The 15,123-nt window shown below is 41.9% G+C and overlaps 1 protein-coding gene across 1 annotated transcript; it reads left to right on the forward strand.

Annotated features, from left to right (window-relative positions):
- LOC110396413 (serotriflin-like) lies at positions 6,490 to 14,916 on the forward strand. The gene is made up of 8 exons (XM_021392028.1): positions 6,490 to 6,514; positions 7,572 to 7,732; positions 10,583 to 10,807; positions 11,507 to 11,597; positions 12,106 to 12,251; positions 12,840 to 12,934; positions 13,598 to 13,686; positions 14,430 to 14,916. Exons 1-8 carry the CDS (start codon positions 6,490 to 6,492, stop codon positions 14,555 to 14,557), a joined length of 960 nt encoding a protein of 319 aa, XP_021247703.1. The 3' UTR covers positions 14,558 to 14,916.

The raw sequence follows: 15,123 nt of genomic DNA on the forward strand, positions 1-15,123 counted from the left end.
CCTCCCTGTGCAGCCTGTGCCAATGCATTACCACTCTTTTGGAGAAGAAATTCCTCCTAATATCCAACCTGACGCTCCCCTGGCACAACTTGAGGTCATCACCTCTCATCCTATCGTTGTTGCATGGGAACAGAGGCCGACTTCCACCTCACCACAACCTCCCTTCAGGAAGCTGTAGAGAGCAATAAGGTCTCCCCTGAGCCTCTTCTTCTCCAGATTAAACAATCCCAGCTCCCTCTGCTGCTCCCCATAGGACTGTGCTCCAGACTCCTCACAGCTTCATTGCTCTTCTCTGGACATACCCCAGGGACTCCAGTCTCTGTGATGAGGGGCCCAAAACTGGACACAGTACTAGAGGTGCAGCCTCACCAGAGTTGAGTACAGGGGGATAATCACCTCCTGCATCTGCTGGCTGCGCTACTTCTGGTACAAGTCAGGAAGCCATTGGCCTTCTTGGCCACCTGGGCACACTGCTGGCTCATGTTCAGCCAAGCATCAGCTGACATCACCAGATACTTCTCCTCCATGCAGCTTAACAGACACTCTACCCCAAGCCTGTAGCGTTGCCTGGGGTTGTTGTGATTGAAGTTCAGGACACAACACTTGAACACTTGAACACTTTGTTTTCTTTGTCTTGACCTCAGCCTTTGAGGTCAAGCCTTTGACTCTTCTTTGACTATTGACCTCAGCCCAGTGACCCAGCCTGTCCAGATCCCTCTGTAGGGCCTTGCTACCCCCAGGCAGGTCAACACTTTCTCCCAGCTTGGCATCAACTGCAAACTTACTGAGGGTGCTCTCAATGCCCTCATCCAGGTCAGCAATAAAGATATTAAGCGGAATGGGCCCCAATTCTGATCCCTGGGGAACACCACTGGTGACCAGTCACCAGATGGATGTAACTCACTCACCACCACCCTCTGGGCCAGGCCCTCCAGCCAGCTCCTCACCCAGTGAAGAGTACACCTGTACATTTGCAGAAAATTGTAGAATTAATTCTTTTTTATTTTCTTCATATTTTTTTAAATTAAATTACTCCACCCTTTCAGACAGTCCACTTAAGTAAGAGGGAGTTGATATGCTAAATTGCTCTCAGTACCATAAACCCGGATGTCAGTTTTATTAATCTCTGTTTTCTTCCCAATTCTTTTACCCATTGAGCATGGTTTGTAACATATCTGACAGATATTCTTTATAAGATAAATGGATTTGATTATTTAAACAGGTGTGGCACATTTTAAATTAACACTTGCAAAATATTATTTAATTTTAACAATACAAATAAAGCTCAAGTGACTGTAGCAAGTTAATGAAAATTACTGAGTGTATTGGATGGAGTGATTCAGAGGGGAATGTGTGTTTTCACTTTAAATCTTCCCGTCAAGCCTAGATAAATATTTTCTATATGGTAGGAGGGAAAAAGGCGAAACAATCTCCCAAGACATTGAGTAGGTGGAACTGCTAGATTTGGCCTCCCCTTACCGTCAGTAGAGAGATGCTCTCTTAATAACTGCAGTAGGTAGTTTACTGGGCTTCTTATGTTGATAACTGTAGTTTCATCAAAGTTATTGCAAGAAAAGTTTTCACAGAGAAAAAACACCGTTGCCCTTCTCTCAGAACGCTGAAGAGTGTAGGAGAGCTAATGACTTCCCATAGTTCTACCCATTATACAAATAAAGAACAAAAGCAGCTGTGTTTCAAAGGAGCTATAATCCAATATTCAAATACTGGCAACAGCAACAACTTCAGAAGTTCTGTATAAAACATGAAATAATGAAACAAAATTGAGTTTTACTGTGAACAGTAAACTCAACTGAGCATCCACCAGATTGTTGCTCAATGAGGAGGCATCAAAGCAAAGGCAAGGATGAGGTAGGGTTCTACATGTGCAGAATGAGGAGATGATTTATGACTTCTAAAAGCCAACAGGCAGCATAGAAGTTGTCTTCATGATGATATTTTATTAAGGACAGTGGAAAAAAAATGATATGAAAGGTGGGTTAAGTGATGCTACCCTGAAGGAAAAAGAAAATCAAACATAAGCCAAACATTCAAACATATCTTCAAACCAAGGGAGAAGAGGTACACAGCTGTACCCATTTTGCAAGTAGGTTACTCTTGAGCAACACATGGGATGACAGTCCTTATTGTGTCTATAAATAATGCCCTGTGCCACAGCCTTTTGCCATCGGTGAACTAAAGCAATATACATTTTATATATTAAATTAAAGTTCACGCGCTTCTTAAAAGAAAATATCACCATTTCCCAGTTTGTTGATCATTCTGTGCATAACCACTAAGTGACTGTCTGACTTACGTTTCTACCTCAAAATATTTACGTCACTCTTTTGCCAGAACCAGAAAAGAGAATTGCAAAGCAGCACCCTTAAAGCTGAGCTTTGGTTTTGTGAACGTCAGCCTGTTTATCAGTCTACAGGTGTTTTTGTGTTGCTAAAGAACAGGCCTTTTATCTTCTCCTTTTTTACCCTAAAGATGAGGGGAAAAAAAATGCATTTGGATTGGTTTATTTGCAGTCACCTGTCCCTTAAGAAAAATTATATCTTGTAAAATGCACAGCCCCATAGGTGATGTCATTTATCTGCAATAAATATTGACTAAGAAAGAGAATGGGTATATATATACAACCCTAGCGTGAGGAGAGCCTCTAACTTCCACCACACTTCCCAAGCAACAGAAGTATCTCCAGAAAGAGGTAATGTACAGAGAATTTAACTTTGGTATTAGAAATGTTATCCACAGTTACTTGGTCAGCATTGGTTGGGCATTATGGGCGTTGGGCACTGGGTGTTACGAAGACTAGTGTAGTTAATATCTTAAGTCTTACCAGACCTGGTAATTAAAAGAAAATGTCTACTTGAATTTATCACAGAGGCAGAATTTAAAAAACAAATTATATCTTCTGCTTAGAAAGCACATCTTCCACCTGTTCGAGTGAGAAACCTCTGAAACGAAGTCTAAATCACAAGTTTTAGTTGAAAAGGTACTTTTCAAATAAATTAACCCATTTTGCATCAAATTGTAGTCCATAACAAGAAATGATTTGCTAAGGAATTAATATTATTTAAAATTTATTCCTCTGGAATATGGGAAAATATCAGTACATCTGATATTTCTTCAAGGAAGAACTTCTTTATTGTCAGAGTGATGGAGCACTGGCACAGGCTGCCCAGAGAGGTGGGGGAGTCTCCTTCTATGGAGATAATTCAAGACCCATCTGGACATCAACCTGTGCAACCTACTGTAGGGAACTGCTTTAGCAGGGAGTTGGACTCAATGATCTCTTGAAGTCCCTTCCAACCCATGTGATTCTGTGGTTCTTTGATCTGCACTCAAAATGTTGCCATCTAGAGATGTCAAGTACTTGTCCAAACTTTCATGTATATGCCATTTTTAGATATCTTTTATATCTTCTAGTACACAGTAAGCTGATTGTGTCTTCTTAATGCAGAATGAAAATTTTGTTACAAAATACATTTGTATTTATTTACAATTTGATTAAATTTAATTTGATCAAAGTTGCATGAAATGAACAGAGGTTTCAAACAGAGTGACCTAAAAGTATGTTGCTCTGATTTGTCTTTTCATAAACATGGAAGGGATTTACTTGATTGAGTACTATTGACATAGGAGGCTAACTGTATCTGGAAATGGTCATTTTCTGACTTTGAAAGTAATGCCAAATAAATTTATTCCAAGGAATGGATTTGACTGACATCTGACGATTGAAGAAGTGCAGCAATATTTTAATCTGGTTTAATTCTGAAGCTAGAAATGTTTTATGTTTCCTGTTGTAGCTTTTGTCTTTGGAGTCACAGAAAGATCTTGTTTCTATGTATAATTGGAGGAAGAGTCAGACAGATCCTCAGCAGACAAAAATATCCCTCCAGTTTAGAACTTACTCTTCATTAACACGAGTGAGAGCCCTGTCTCTTCCTCATGCAACTGACTTTTACCTTATGCAAGCATGAGAACATAAATACCTGGATGGCATGAAGTCTGTAGTGTGATAGGTTGTGTTACTGATTTGTATCATGCAACAGAGTACAGTACTGAAATAAATATCAATCTCTCTGCAATCTATCTACCACCAGGAATGTTTAGTTACTACATCATGCTCTCTCAGTATTTTCATAGGCTGAATCAACTTTGTAAGGTTTCTTAGCCTAGCCACAGGGCCATTATAATGTATCTATGAAGCCCACTGGATTCAAATTCATATCTGCATGGCACAGCAGGGGTGCCATTTTTGTTATTATCCTTTTGGGAGTTGATACACCCAGCTCATAGCTCACGAAAAAATACAGCACACTGCACAGAATAACCCAACAGTGTGTGCAGCTATTGGCCTGAACTCAGAACTCATATTCCTGCGACGTCACATGTAATTGAAAAGGTAATCATGTCTTTTCTTCTTTGGCTAAGTTTCCCCACAGGTAGAATGAAGCTCTGTATAGCTGTGTATCCAAGAAATTCAAAAAAATTATCTTGTTCCAACAGTGGCTTGACTGCCTTTTTTTTCTGATATATTGACTCACACCTTATGTCTGTTCATACATTTCCTGTGAATATTAGCAGTAAGATCTTTTGGATAGATGTAAAAGTCACAAGGTACATTTATGTGCAATCCAATCCCAACTGAATGACTTTCCTATGTTGCAAACTGTTGTGGAATACTCATGAAATGTGAACATGAAATGGTCTCACACCCAAAGAAAGACTTCATGGTTTCCAGTATTCCAGTTGGCCTTTCCCAGACCCACTGACCAGAGCTGAATTTTGCATAGAGATTTAACTCCAAATGAGGATTAAAAATGGGCCTGTTTGTGCCTCGTTGGAGACCTCAGTGCTGCTTGTGAAGATGAAAGTTGATGTGCTATATAAAAGCAAGAGTTTTATCAAAGCATCTGGGAAGAAAACAAACACACTTTCTGCACAGCTGTCATTATTCTTCACTATTATTCCTACAATAAAAATAAATTTCTGACACTGCATATGTAGATGTGACTCACATACGGAGGACTAAATAGCAAGTAAATCCACTGCCTTCAATAACATAAACCAAGCGTAAATGAGAGGGAAACCACATCACAAATTCAGACAGTTTCAGGTATTAAACAATTAACAGGATATTAATAACACTGTAAATGCCATATCTTCCAAGTCGTCATTCTAGGAACTAGAATTACTTGTTCCATTAATTGAAAGAAGAATTAAATGTAAGTTGTTTTTCCAGGACCCATTATCCTGCAGTTAATTCTTTGAAAGATGGACACATCTTTCCGTTCTTACCAGAGCTAAAAGCTCTCTGCAGCCTTTCTTCTTCACTCATTCAGCTCACCTAGCATCAACGTGTTTATTATAGATACCACCTAGCATAGATAGACTGCTGGATTTTTTATATTATCATCCTATATTCATGGTTCTAACAGCTGTCCCAATAGTTTTCCTGAGAACTATTTGCCACATCTCTACCAATGACCTGTAAGATTTTTCTCAGAGACCTGCTCTAAGGTTTATTATGTTCAATCAGTTCTATTACTTCTCTTTTCCTTGTTTGCTTTGGTCTGTTTTAGGATAACTTGTTTAGCTCAAAGTCAGTCTCATCCAGGATTTTGCCACATCTTTATTCTTTAAAAAGAGATAATTTCTTGTGTGTCATCTATAGGAAAAAAGTATTTAATATTTGCTTTCCTTCTTCTGACGTGTAGAAAAAATATTCCATGAATATGACTGACTTTTAGACTATTTACATACTGTGGTATTTCCTTCTATAGAGAGTATTTTCAATCAATAACCAAGCGTATTCTCCGAAGATGTTGTTTATGTCTTTGTTCAGATGGGAATCAACACTGTCATTTTATTGTGTGATTACAATGCAGACTTGACGAGGAAACAGGGAACAGAAAAGAAATAGAAGCATCTGTTTGTGCATTAAAACAAAGCTCCACTCCAAAATACTATATATCAGTATGGATGATGCTTCCTTGAGCAGGACACTGCTGTGATCCTGCTGTATACATAAATGAATTTTACTTTTTAGATACAAGGAGGCAAAGATGAAAGAAATAGTGCAAATTCAGGATATATTGAGTAAAGAAATCAAGAGGAGTTTCATCTGTCTCTTATAAGAAACTCACAGCTTCCAGGTACTTGTGGTCTCTGCCTCAAAACAAGGCAGAGTTTTCTCTTCATATGAGACATGCACCATCATATACTCATTTGTACAGATTCAGCGTATGCAATCGTATTTGGTAATGACTAAAATAATCTCCTGTGTGGCATGCTTGATATTGAAATGTTTTCTCATCTTGCTTACGTACCACAGCACACCACAAACTTTGTGCAACAGAGATTAACAGATTTTTGTTGTTTCTTTGCCTCCTTTTCCTCCACAGAAATGGGTCCACTCACTGCAATCATTTGCCTGGCTGCTTTGGTACACCAAGCTGATGGACAGGTAGGACCTGTCCGATGGACGGGATCAGCTCCAAGGCCGGTAAGCCTGCACTGGGGAAGGGATCTGAAGCAAAAAAAGGCCAACAAAAAAGCTCTATTGGGGGCTTTTTGAAGCCAGCTAAAATCCTTCAGTGAGCTGTGGGCTGCTGGCAACTTGTGGGTGGGCTGTTGAGGCAGAGTGGGCAGAGCTGGCACTGCCCACCCTTGACTTTAACCTTGATTAGGCCTCCAGGTTATAAGCAGCCTCAGGGAGGGCCGAAGCTAGCTTCCACCTACAGACACAAACACAGAGCAAACAAAGGGTGCTGTTGCCTGCTGGGCACCAGGACAGTTAACCACGGTCTCCACCAGGCATAGAGCTTGCCCCAAGAAAACTGTGGCGGCTCAGACAGAGGGCCTGCCCAGAGATGTTGCTGTCCAGGTTTCTGGTTGCAGGGAGCGCCTCAGCCTGCTGCTGCCAGGGGAAAGCAGCAAGAATTCCACCTGTGTGAGCAGGTGGATGATCTGATTAGCATGGTTGCAGAGCTGAAAGAGGAGGCTGTAAGACTGAGGGCCATCAGGGACTGTGAGCGGGAGATGGACTGGTGGAGTAGTTTGCTGGCGTGCCAGAGGGAAAGGCGCTAGGGAGATATCCTACAACCAGTGGTGGACCCCCTGCCCTGTCCCCGTTGGGTGGAAGGGGGGGACCTGAGGGATGGGGAGAGTTAAGAGATGTTCCCTACTTGGTAGGGACCAAGTGCCCTGAGGATAACTGATCCTTGGGCAACCCCCCCCTTGCCTACCTTGCATCCCCAGGTTCCCCTAAGCAATAGGTTTGCAGCATTGGACATTGAAGGGGAGGTAGGTGGGGAGGTGAGGAAATGTTCCACTAAGAGGTTACCAAGGCAGTCTACTCCATGTGTTGAGACTGCCCCTGCCAGGAAAGAAAGAAGAGTGGTTGTGGTAGGTGACTCCCTTCTCAGAGGAACAGAGGCCCCATTTCAGACCAGACCCGAGCTGTAGGGAAGTGTGCTGCCTTCCTGGGGCCAGGGTCAGGGACATAATTAGAAAACTCCCAGAGCTGGTTCATTGCACTGATTTCTTCCCATTACTCATAGTTCAGGCAGACAGTGATGAAATCGCTCAGAGAAGCCTGCGAACTGTGAAAAGAGATTTCAGGGGTTTCGGGCGAATAGTTCAAGGGGTGGGAGCGCAAGTGGTGTTTTGTTCTATAGCTTCTCGGGCAGTGAAGGACACAGAATGGGCTAGGAAAACACAGGTAATGTATAATTGGCTCAGAGACTGGTGTCGAGACAGGAACTTTGGGTTTTTTGACCGTGGAGCAGTTTGCTTGGCCCCTGGCCTGTTGTCAATGGATGGAACTCACCTCTCTCAAAGTGGGAAATGAATCCTAGTGCAGGAGCTAGCAGGGCTCATTGAGAGAGCTTTAAACTAGACCTGCTCTTCACTAACAGAGAAGGGCTGGTGGGAGATGTGAAGGTTGGGGCCTGTCTTGGGCAGAGTGAGCATGAAATTACAGAGTTCTCTATTCTTGGTGATGTCAGAAGGGTGACTAGCAATACTGCTATATTGAACTTCCAGAGGGCAGACTTTGACCTGTTCAGAACACTTGTTGCAGGGGTCCCTTGGGAGTCACTCCTGAAGGGTAAAAGGGGTCCAGGAAGCCTGGATGTTCCTCAAGGTGGAAATCTTAAAGACACAAGAGCGGGCTGTTCCTAAGTGCTGTAAGGCAAGCCGGAGGGGAAGAAGACCGGTGTGGATGAATTGGGAAATTTTGTTGAGACTCTGGGAGAAAAAGAGACTCTATGTTCTCTGGAAGATGGGACAAGCTACTTGGGGAGACTACAAAGAAGTTGCTAAGATAAGGAAGGAGGAAGTTAGAAAGGCAAAAGCCCAGCTTGAACTCAGATTGACCACTGCAGTAAAAGAGAACAAGAAATCCTTTTACAAGTATATTAACAGTAAGAGAAGAGCCAAGGAAAATTTCCATCCTTTACTTGATGCAGCAGGGAACGTGACCTCTGTGGATAAGGAAAAGGCTGGGGTTCTCAACTCCTTCTTTACATCTGCCTTTAATAGTCATATCAGTTGTCCTCAGGGCACTTTATGCCCTGACCTGGAAGTCTGAGATAGAACGCAGAATACATCCCCAGTGATTCAGGTAGACAGTTAGAGAGCTGCTCCTCCATCTGGACTGTCACAAGTCCATGGCATCAGACAGGCTCCACCCTAGGGTGCTGAGGGAGCTGACGGAGGTGATTGCCAAGCCACTTTCCACCATCTATCAGCATTCCTGTTTATCTGAAGAGGTCTCAGAGGATTGGAGGCCAATCTACAAGAAGGGCCATAAGGAGGATCTGGGGAACTGCAGGCCTGTCAGCCTGACCTTGGTACCAGGGAAAGTTATGGAGCAAATCATCTTGGGTGAGATCACATGGCATGTGCATGGCGTCCAGAGGATCAGGCCCAGCCAGCATGCGTTCATGAAAGGCAGGTCATGCTTGTCCAACCTAATCTCCTTCTATGACCATGTGACCAGACTGGTAAATGAGGGAAAGGCTGTTGATGTAGTCTACCTAGACTTCAGCAAAGCCTTTGACACTGTTGTCCACAGTATTCTCCTGGAAAAACTGGCTGCCAGTGGCCTGAACAGGTATACTCTTCTCTGGGTAATGAACTGGCTAGAGGGCTGCGCCCAGCGGGTAGCAGTTAATGGATTTAAGTCCAACTGTCATCCTGTTACAAGTGGTGTCCCCCAGGGGTTGGTACCGGGGCCCATCTTGTTTAATATCTTTTTTGATGACCTAGATGAGAGGACTGAGTGTACCCTCAGTAAGTTTGCAGATGATACCAAGTTGGGAGGTAGTGTCGATCTGCCTGAGGGTAGCAAGGCCCTTCAGAGGGATCTGGACAGGATGGATTGCTGGGCTGAGGGGAATGGGATGAGGTTCAACAGGGCCTAGTGCCGTATCCTGCACTTTGGCCACAGTAACCCCATGCAGTGCTATAGGCTTGGGGCAAAGTGGCTAGATGACTGTGAAGAGGAAAGGGACCTGGGGGTGTTGGTCGATGCTTGGCTGAACATGAGCCAACAGTGTGCCCAGGTGGCCAAGAGGGCCAATGCCATCCTGGCCAGCATTAGAAATAGTGTTGCCAGTAGGAGCAGGGAGGTAATCATCCCCCTGTACTCAGCTCTGGTGAGGCCACACCTCAAGTACTGTGTTCAGTTTTGGGCCTCGCACTACAAGAAAGACATTGAGGCCCTGGAATGTGTCCAGAGAAGGGCAATGAAACTGGTGAGGGGTCTAGAGCACAAGTCTTATGAGGAGCAGCTGAGGGAGCTGGGATTGTTCAGTCTGGAGAAGAGGAGGCTCAGGGAAGAGCCTTTCCAGAAAAGATGATCACTCTTTCTTTAGGAAAAATTTATTTACTGCAAGGGTTGACAGTCCTGTAGTAGGATTCCTAGTGAGGTGGTTGATGCCCCATGCCTGTCAGTGTTCCAGAGGCATTTGAATAATGTCCTCAGTATTATCCTTTAATTTTTGGTTAACCCTGGAGTGGTCAGGCAGTTGGACTAGATGATCTTCGTAGGTCTCTTCCAATGGAAATACTGGTTTGACATTTTCTGGGGTATCTGAGACATTCAAAAGATGTTCTACAGGCTGTACAGAGAGCTGTACCTTTCTGGAGCAACAGTCTGAGACTCTCAGGGTATTTCAAATGATTTTAAGTATTTCAGAAGATGGTCTGCAAAATGCCCTAAATTCTGATGTAGCTTCACATACTTCAAAGCTTGCAAGTGATAGGAGCCAGGGACTTTTTTAGTGCATACAAGAGGTTAAAGCAAGTCATGACATTTGGTTCCAGAGCCAAGCTTTCTCTGCATTTGATGTGGAGACATCTGAAGTTACTATTACTATCTACAGTATTCATTTTAGGCTCATGTCTTCTTATGAGAAGTGCAGTTTAATTGAAGGAAAGGAGAAAAAGAATAGCAAATACAAGAACTGAAGAATCAATAAAGGAAAGTCGAGAATTTCCAAGTTCTCAATCAATCTTGCTTATTAAAACTCAGAGAACTAGAACCGCCATTGTTACTGTTTTCCAGGTGTATAACGGTAACCCATTTGACCTGCCCTTCTTTCTGCCTTTTGGATACACACAAGTGAAACACCATTTCCAATATCCACAGAAATACAATGGTTTTCAGATAAAAAACAAAAAACTGCTTCATCAAGATCTTGTTAATCTCAAAAACAAGCAACTGATCCTTCAGGAACACAATGAAATACGAAGATCTGTAGTTCCAACAGCCAGGAACATGCTGAAGATGGTAAGTGACGAATAGCTAATAAAAATTTCTTCTCAGAAAGAATGGTAATGCACTGGCAAAGGCTGCCTAGGGAGGTGGTAGAGTCACCATCCCTGGAGGGGTTCAAGAAAAGGGTGGAGGTAGCACCTACAGACGTAGTTAGTGGATATGGTGAGTGTGGGTTGATGGTTGGACTGGACAATCTTTTCCAACTGTAACGATTCCGTGATTCTATGGCTGTGATTTGTGCAGTTAACAAAACTCAAGTAACCTGGCAAATGTCCCTATGCCTAGGGTCATTTGTTTAGAGACATTATGAACACGGGTTTGCCTCAACCACATCCATTTATTGCTGTCAAACCTGTATTAACATGGCTTGCACAGTGAGTCACAGATTCTTGCCTCATGTTTGCTAACCGCAATCGGCAGCAACTCAGCCACAAAGGAACAGAAGGTAGCAGTATGTTCTAACATTTCTATTAATCACGACATTCTAGAGATCATTACTGTGTGATACTACAGGACAGCAGACCTGCAGCCTTTAGGGCTGAAGAAATGTGGTGCCCTTGTCCCAGTAATGTAAACTGGCACAGCTCCTTTTGAGGACCATGAGAGAATTCAGCACAAAATGCACAAATCACTCCCTATTTTTTTCTTCTCCTTCAAGGACTGCACAAGCTTTTTCTGTGACCCGAATGCTTCTTCCTTTGTGTCTTTCAGGTGTGGAATGAGAAAGCTGCCAAAAATGCTCTGAAGTGGGCAAATACATGTGAAATGCAAGTCAGCCCAGTACAGCACAGAGTTATTGACGGTACATGAAGAACATGGGGACTAAACTTATGGGTTAATGATGATTTGCAGACAGCCTATCTGCATGTGAACTAGAAATAAGGATAAATGTTAATCTGCTTTTTTATCTTTTGAGGATTTTTAAACACAAAAACATCATCTTTGTCAGGAAAAGACCCAAAAGACAAACTGTTGGAGCCTGAGAGAGATGGCAAGCTATGAACTTGCCCTGTTCTTTGTACCTTTCTTTAACTGTCTTCTTTTAGTTCCTACTGGAGACTAGTCACTATGATAGAGAAGTGTTGATCTGACTAAGTATATATATTTTTGCGTCACATTTTGTAGTCAAATAACCATCTGTATCCGAAAGCTCCCTGACATTGGAGTAACATACCTTGCCAAGATCAAGTGAACTATTTTCTTGGTGTTGTAGAATGCCAATGCCATAAAAAATTGCCATTCCCTCTGTCATGTCTCCCACCCTACAACTTTTTGCACTCCTATGTAATAAAATACTACTTCTACTTTAGGTATCACCTGTGGTGAGAATATATTGCTGTCATCTCAACCAAAAACATGGGCTGAAGCAATCAAAGTCTGGCACAATCAGGCCTCCGATTTCAAGTATGGTTTTGGATCAACTACAAAGGGCGCCAATGTCAAGAGTTATGCTCAGGTATGGAGAACTGAAGTGAATTGCATTGATACGCTAGAATTACACATGTGCGGTTTGGGTTGCTGAGGAACCTTTATTATCAGAAAAAGAAAAAAAATCAGTGTTATCAAAGTATTATCTTTTATTTGCTCATGCAAAGATGACTGAAAAATTAAAATCTTTTCTCATTCACATCTGAGACAATGGAACCAATATCTAAGATAGCTGCCCAGAAGAGAGGTAACCCGTAGAGAAAATAAATACACAAATAAAGAAATACATAATGATGATGTTGCAATATCTTTGGTTTTTAAATAACAGAAAAACACTAAAATTTGTATTTTCTATATGGCCATTGAAATGTCAAAGCAAAAGAGCTATGATGAAACCACTCATGTTGAAATTTCTATTCTTCTGTCAAAACTATGTCCAAAATATTTGTAAGCCAGACAACATCACTAACTCATTTTCCTATTTATTCGTCCTGACAGCTAACTTGCAAACATAACAAATAGAGAGTGAAAATAAATAAATGAATAAATAGGGCTTCCAATTTGAATTGGATCTCAATATGGATCTGACATGACTGGATTGTTTTTTATTCTACAGCTAGTGTGGTACAACAGCTACCAGGTTGGGTGTGCAGTTGCCCACTGCCCGAAGAACCAGTACAACTACTTCTATGTTTGCCACTACTGTCCTCCGTACGTACCGCTTCTTGGTTCTCTTAAGATGTGATAGTTCTAGATATGCTTTCCAATCCTCCTGAAGTCTGTTGAGCATTTGTTTGCTTTGGCCATTTGGAGTTTTGAAAACATCAGTGTGAATTGTTGCTTTAAAATCAAGTTGAATACAAACATTTAATGTAATTCAAGTTGAAACTAAAGGTAGGGAAACATTAGCATGTGAATGAAGAAAGGTCTGTGTAAGGATCAGGCATCATTCACGAGTCATCCTGTAACTCTGAACGCAAAGAAGATAGTCAGAGAAAAGAGAAAGCCAGCAGCAGATGAATATTCACAGAAGAAAAATGTCCTGCATGTCAGAAGGTCACTGCCAAGATAATTTCGTTATGTGCTGGAAAGCCATTAGAAAAGCAGAACAAGGAAGCACGTAAGATTTTTTTTAAACTAGTAATGATATAGTAAGGCAAAAAGCCAATTAGTTTTCTTTCCCTAAATGCCTCCTGCTTAAAAACAAAGTTCTTGTATTCTATGAATAGCTCAAACTCAAACAGGATTATCTATGGTAATCATTTTACCCAAAACTTGTTGACATCTTTCATTATGATGAAGAAAGTAAACTTCTGTCAGTGGCTCAGAGCTGCACTTTGATCTCATTCTGTGTTCATTTCTTTAACGTTTCAGAGGAAATAACATCATGCAAGTGGCTGCGCCTTACAAGAAAGGACCCAAATGTGCAGACTGTCCTGGCCACTGTGAGAGAGGGCTTTGCAGTAAGTGCATGTATTTTCCTCCTTACAACAAGCACTGCGCTGTCTCATAGAAAGACTTCACTCCCTTATAGTATGTCACTCCATACCTAACCTTTTATTACCTTCATGCAACCTTTTGTAGGAAAGATGTCACAGAACTACCCCTCAGTTTGCCTCCACTAACATCGCAGTGGTTAAATAACTACTGACACGGTGTGAGCAGGGTCTGGGAGCAGGCGATCTCCAGGAGACCCTTCCAACCCCCTCACTCCTGCCATTCTGTCGTTCTGTGCACGGTGTTGCTGCCAAGATGCGCACGATTGGATCGACAGTCTTCTGCTGCCCTCTGCAGGGAAGCTCGGGGCACAATGTCTGGATGCGCATCTACATCCGAAGGCACGTCTGGATTGTCAGCATTCATGTGTGTCCCTATGGATGTAAAGATCTCCACATGCCCTTGGTTGATGTAGAATTCCGTGTGGAGCAACTCAGCTGGGAGACGCTGTTTTTCCACTTGCTTCCCTTTTAGATACTACTCGAGCAGTTTTAACAGCTGGTCATGTAACCATAGACTACCAAGGTTGGAAAAGACCTCTGAGATCATATCAAATATCCACCAATATTTCCCCAACGAATGTACAAAGACTGCATAGACAAGAAAACAAATGGGAAAACGCACTTTGTAAAATGCAGAAGTATCACTCTAGGACTGTTTTTTTTCAGTGAATACATTTCACGGTCTTTCTCTCTCTGTTCTGTTTTAGCCAATCCTTGCAGACATCAAGATGCATATCCAAACTGCAAGAATATGAGAAGCTTGTTTGGCTGTAACCATCCACTGGTGAAAACAAAGTGTCCCGCCACCTGTAAGTGCACCACTCAGATTGTATAAAGTCCTGGAGGATGTCACTGCAGCTGCTTTGGAACTTACGTACGAGGAAAGAGTAGAACTGGGAAGAGAAGCACATTCACACTCAGCGTTTCAGCTCAGATCGACCTGAATGTAACTTTTTTATGAAATCACAAAATAGTTTCAGTTCCAAATTAATCTGGTGGCTCAGATAAACTCTGATGTTTTGTTAGGCTTTATAAAAATCGTGATTAAGCTATTAATGTGGTTTTTGGTTTTTGGTGGAACTTCCACTGATTCATATCCTTTTAATGGGACACGCACTTTTAAAACATGACAATACATGTTAAATTCCACTTAACTTTCTTCTGTTACCTTTTCTTCATTTATAAATGGAATGTATTCCCAGCTAAATAAATGTATGTTCACAAACAAAACTTTTTGTTGAAGCTGTTTATAATTTTTTACGTTTGGAAAGTTTCTCATGGGTATTTCAAGGATCTGTGATACTTCTTTCAAGTGAGGGTGAAACTGGAAAAGAAAAGCAGAGCCAAAAGTCAAGCATTATTTTGTACAGAAAAGATAAGAGGCATACATTGGCTGTGGTC

Source organism: Numida meleagris, chromosome 3, assembly GCF_002078875.1.
Source record: "Numida meleagris isolate 19003 breed g44 Domestic line chromosome 3, NumMel1.0, whole genome shotgun sequence".
Taxonomy (NCBI): domain Eukaryota; kingdom Metazoa; phylum Chordata; class Aves; order Galliformes; family Numididae; genus Numida; species Numida meleagris.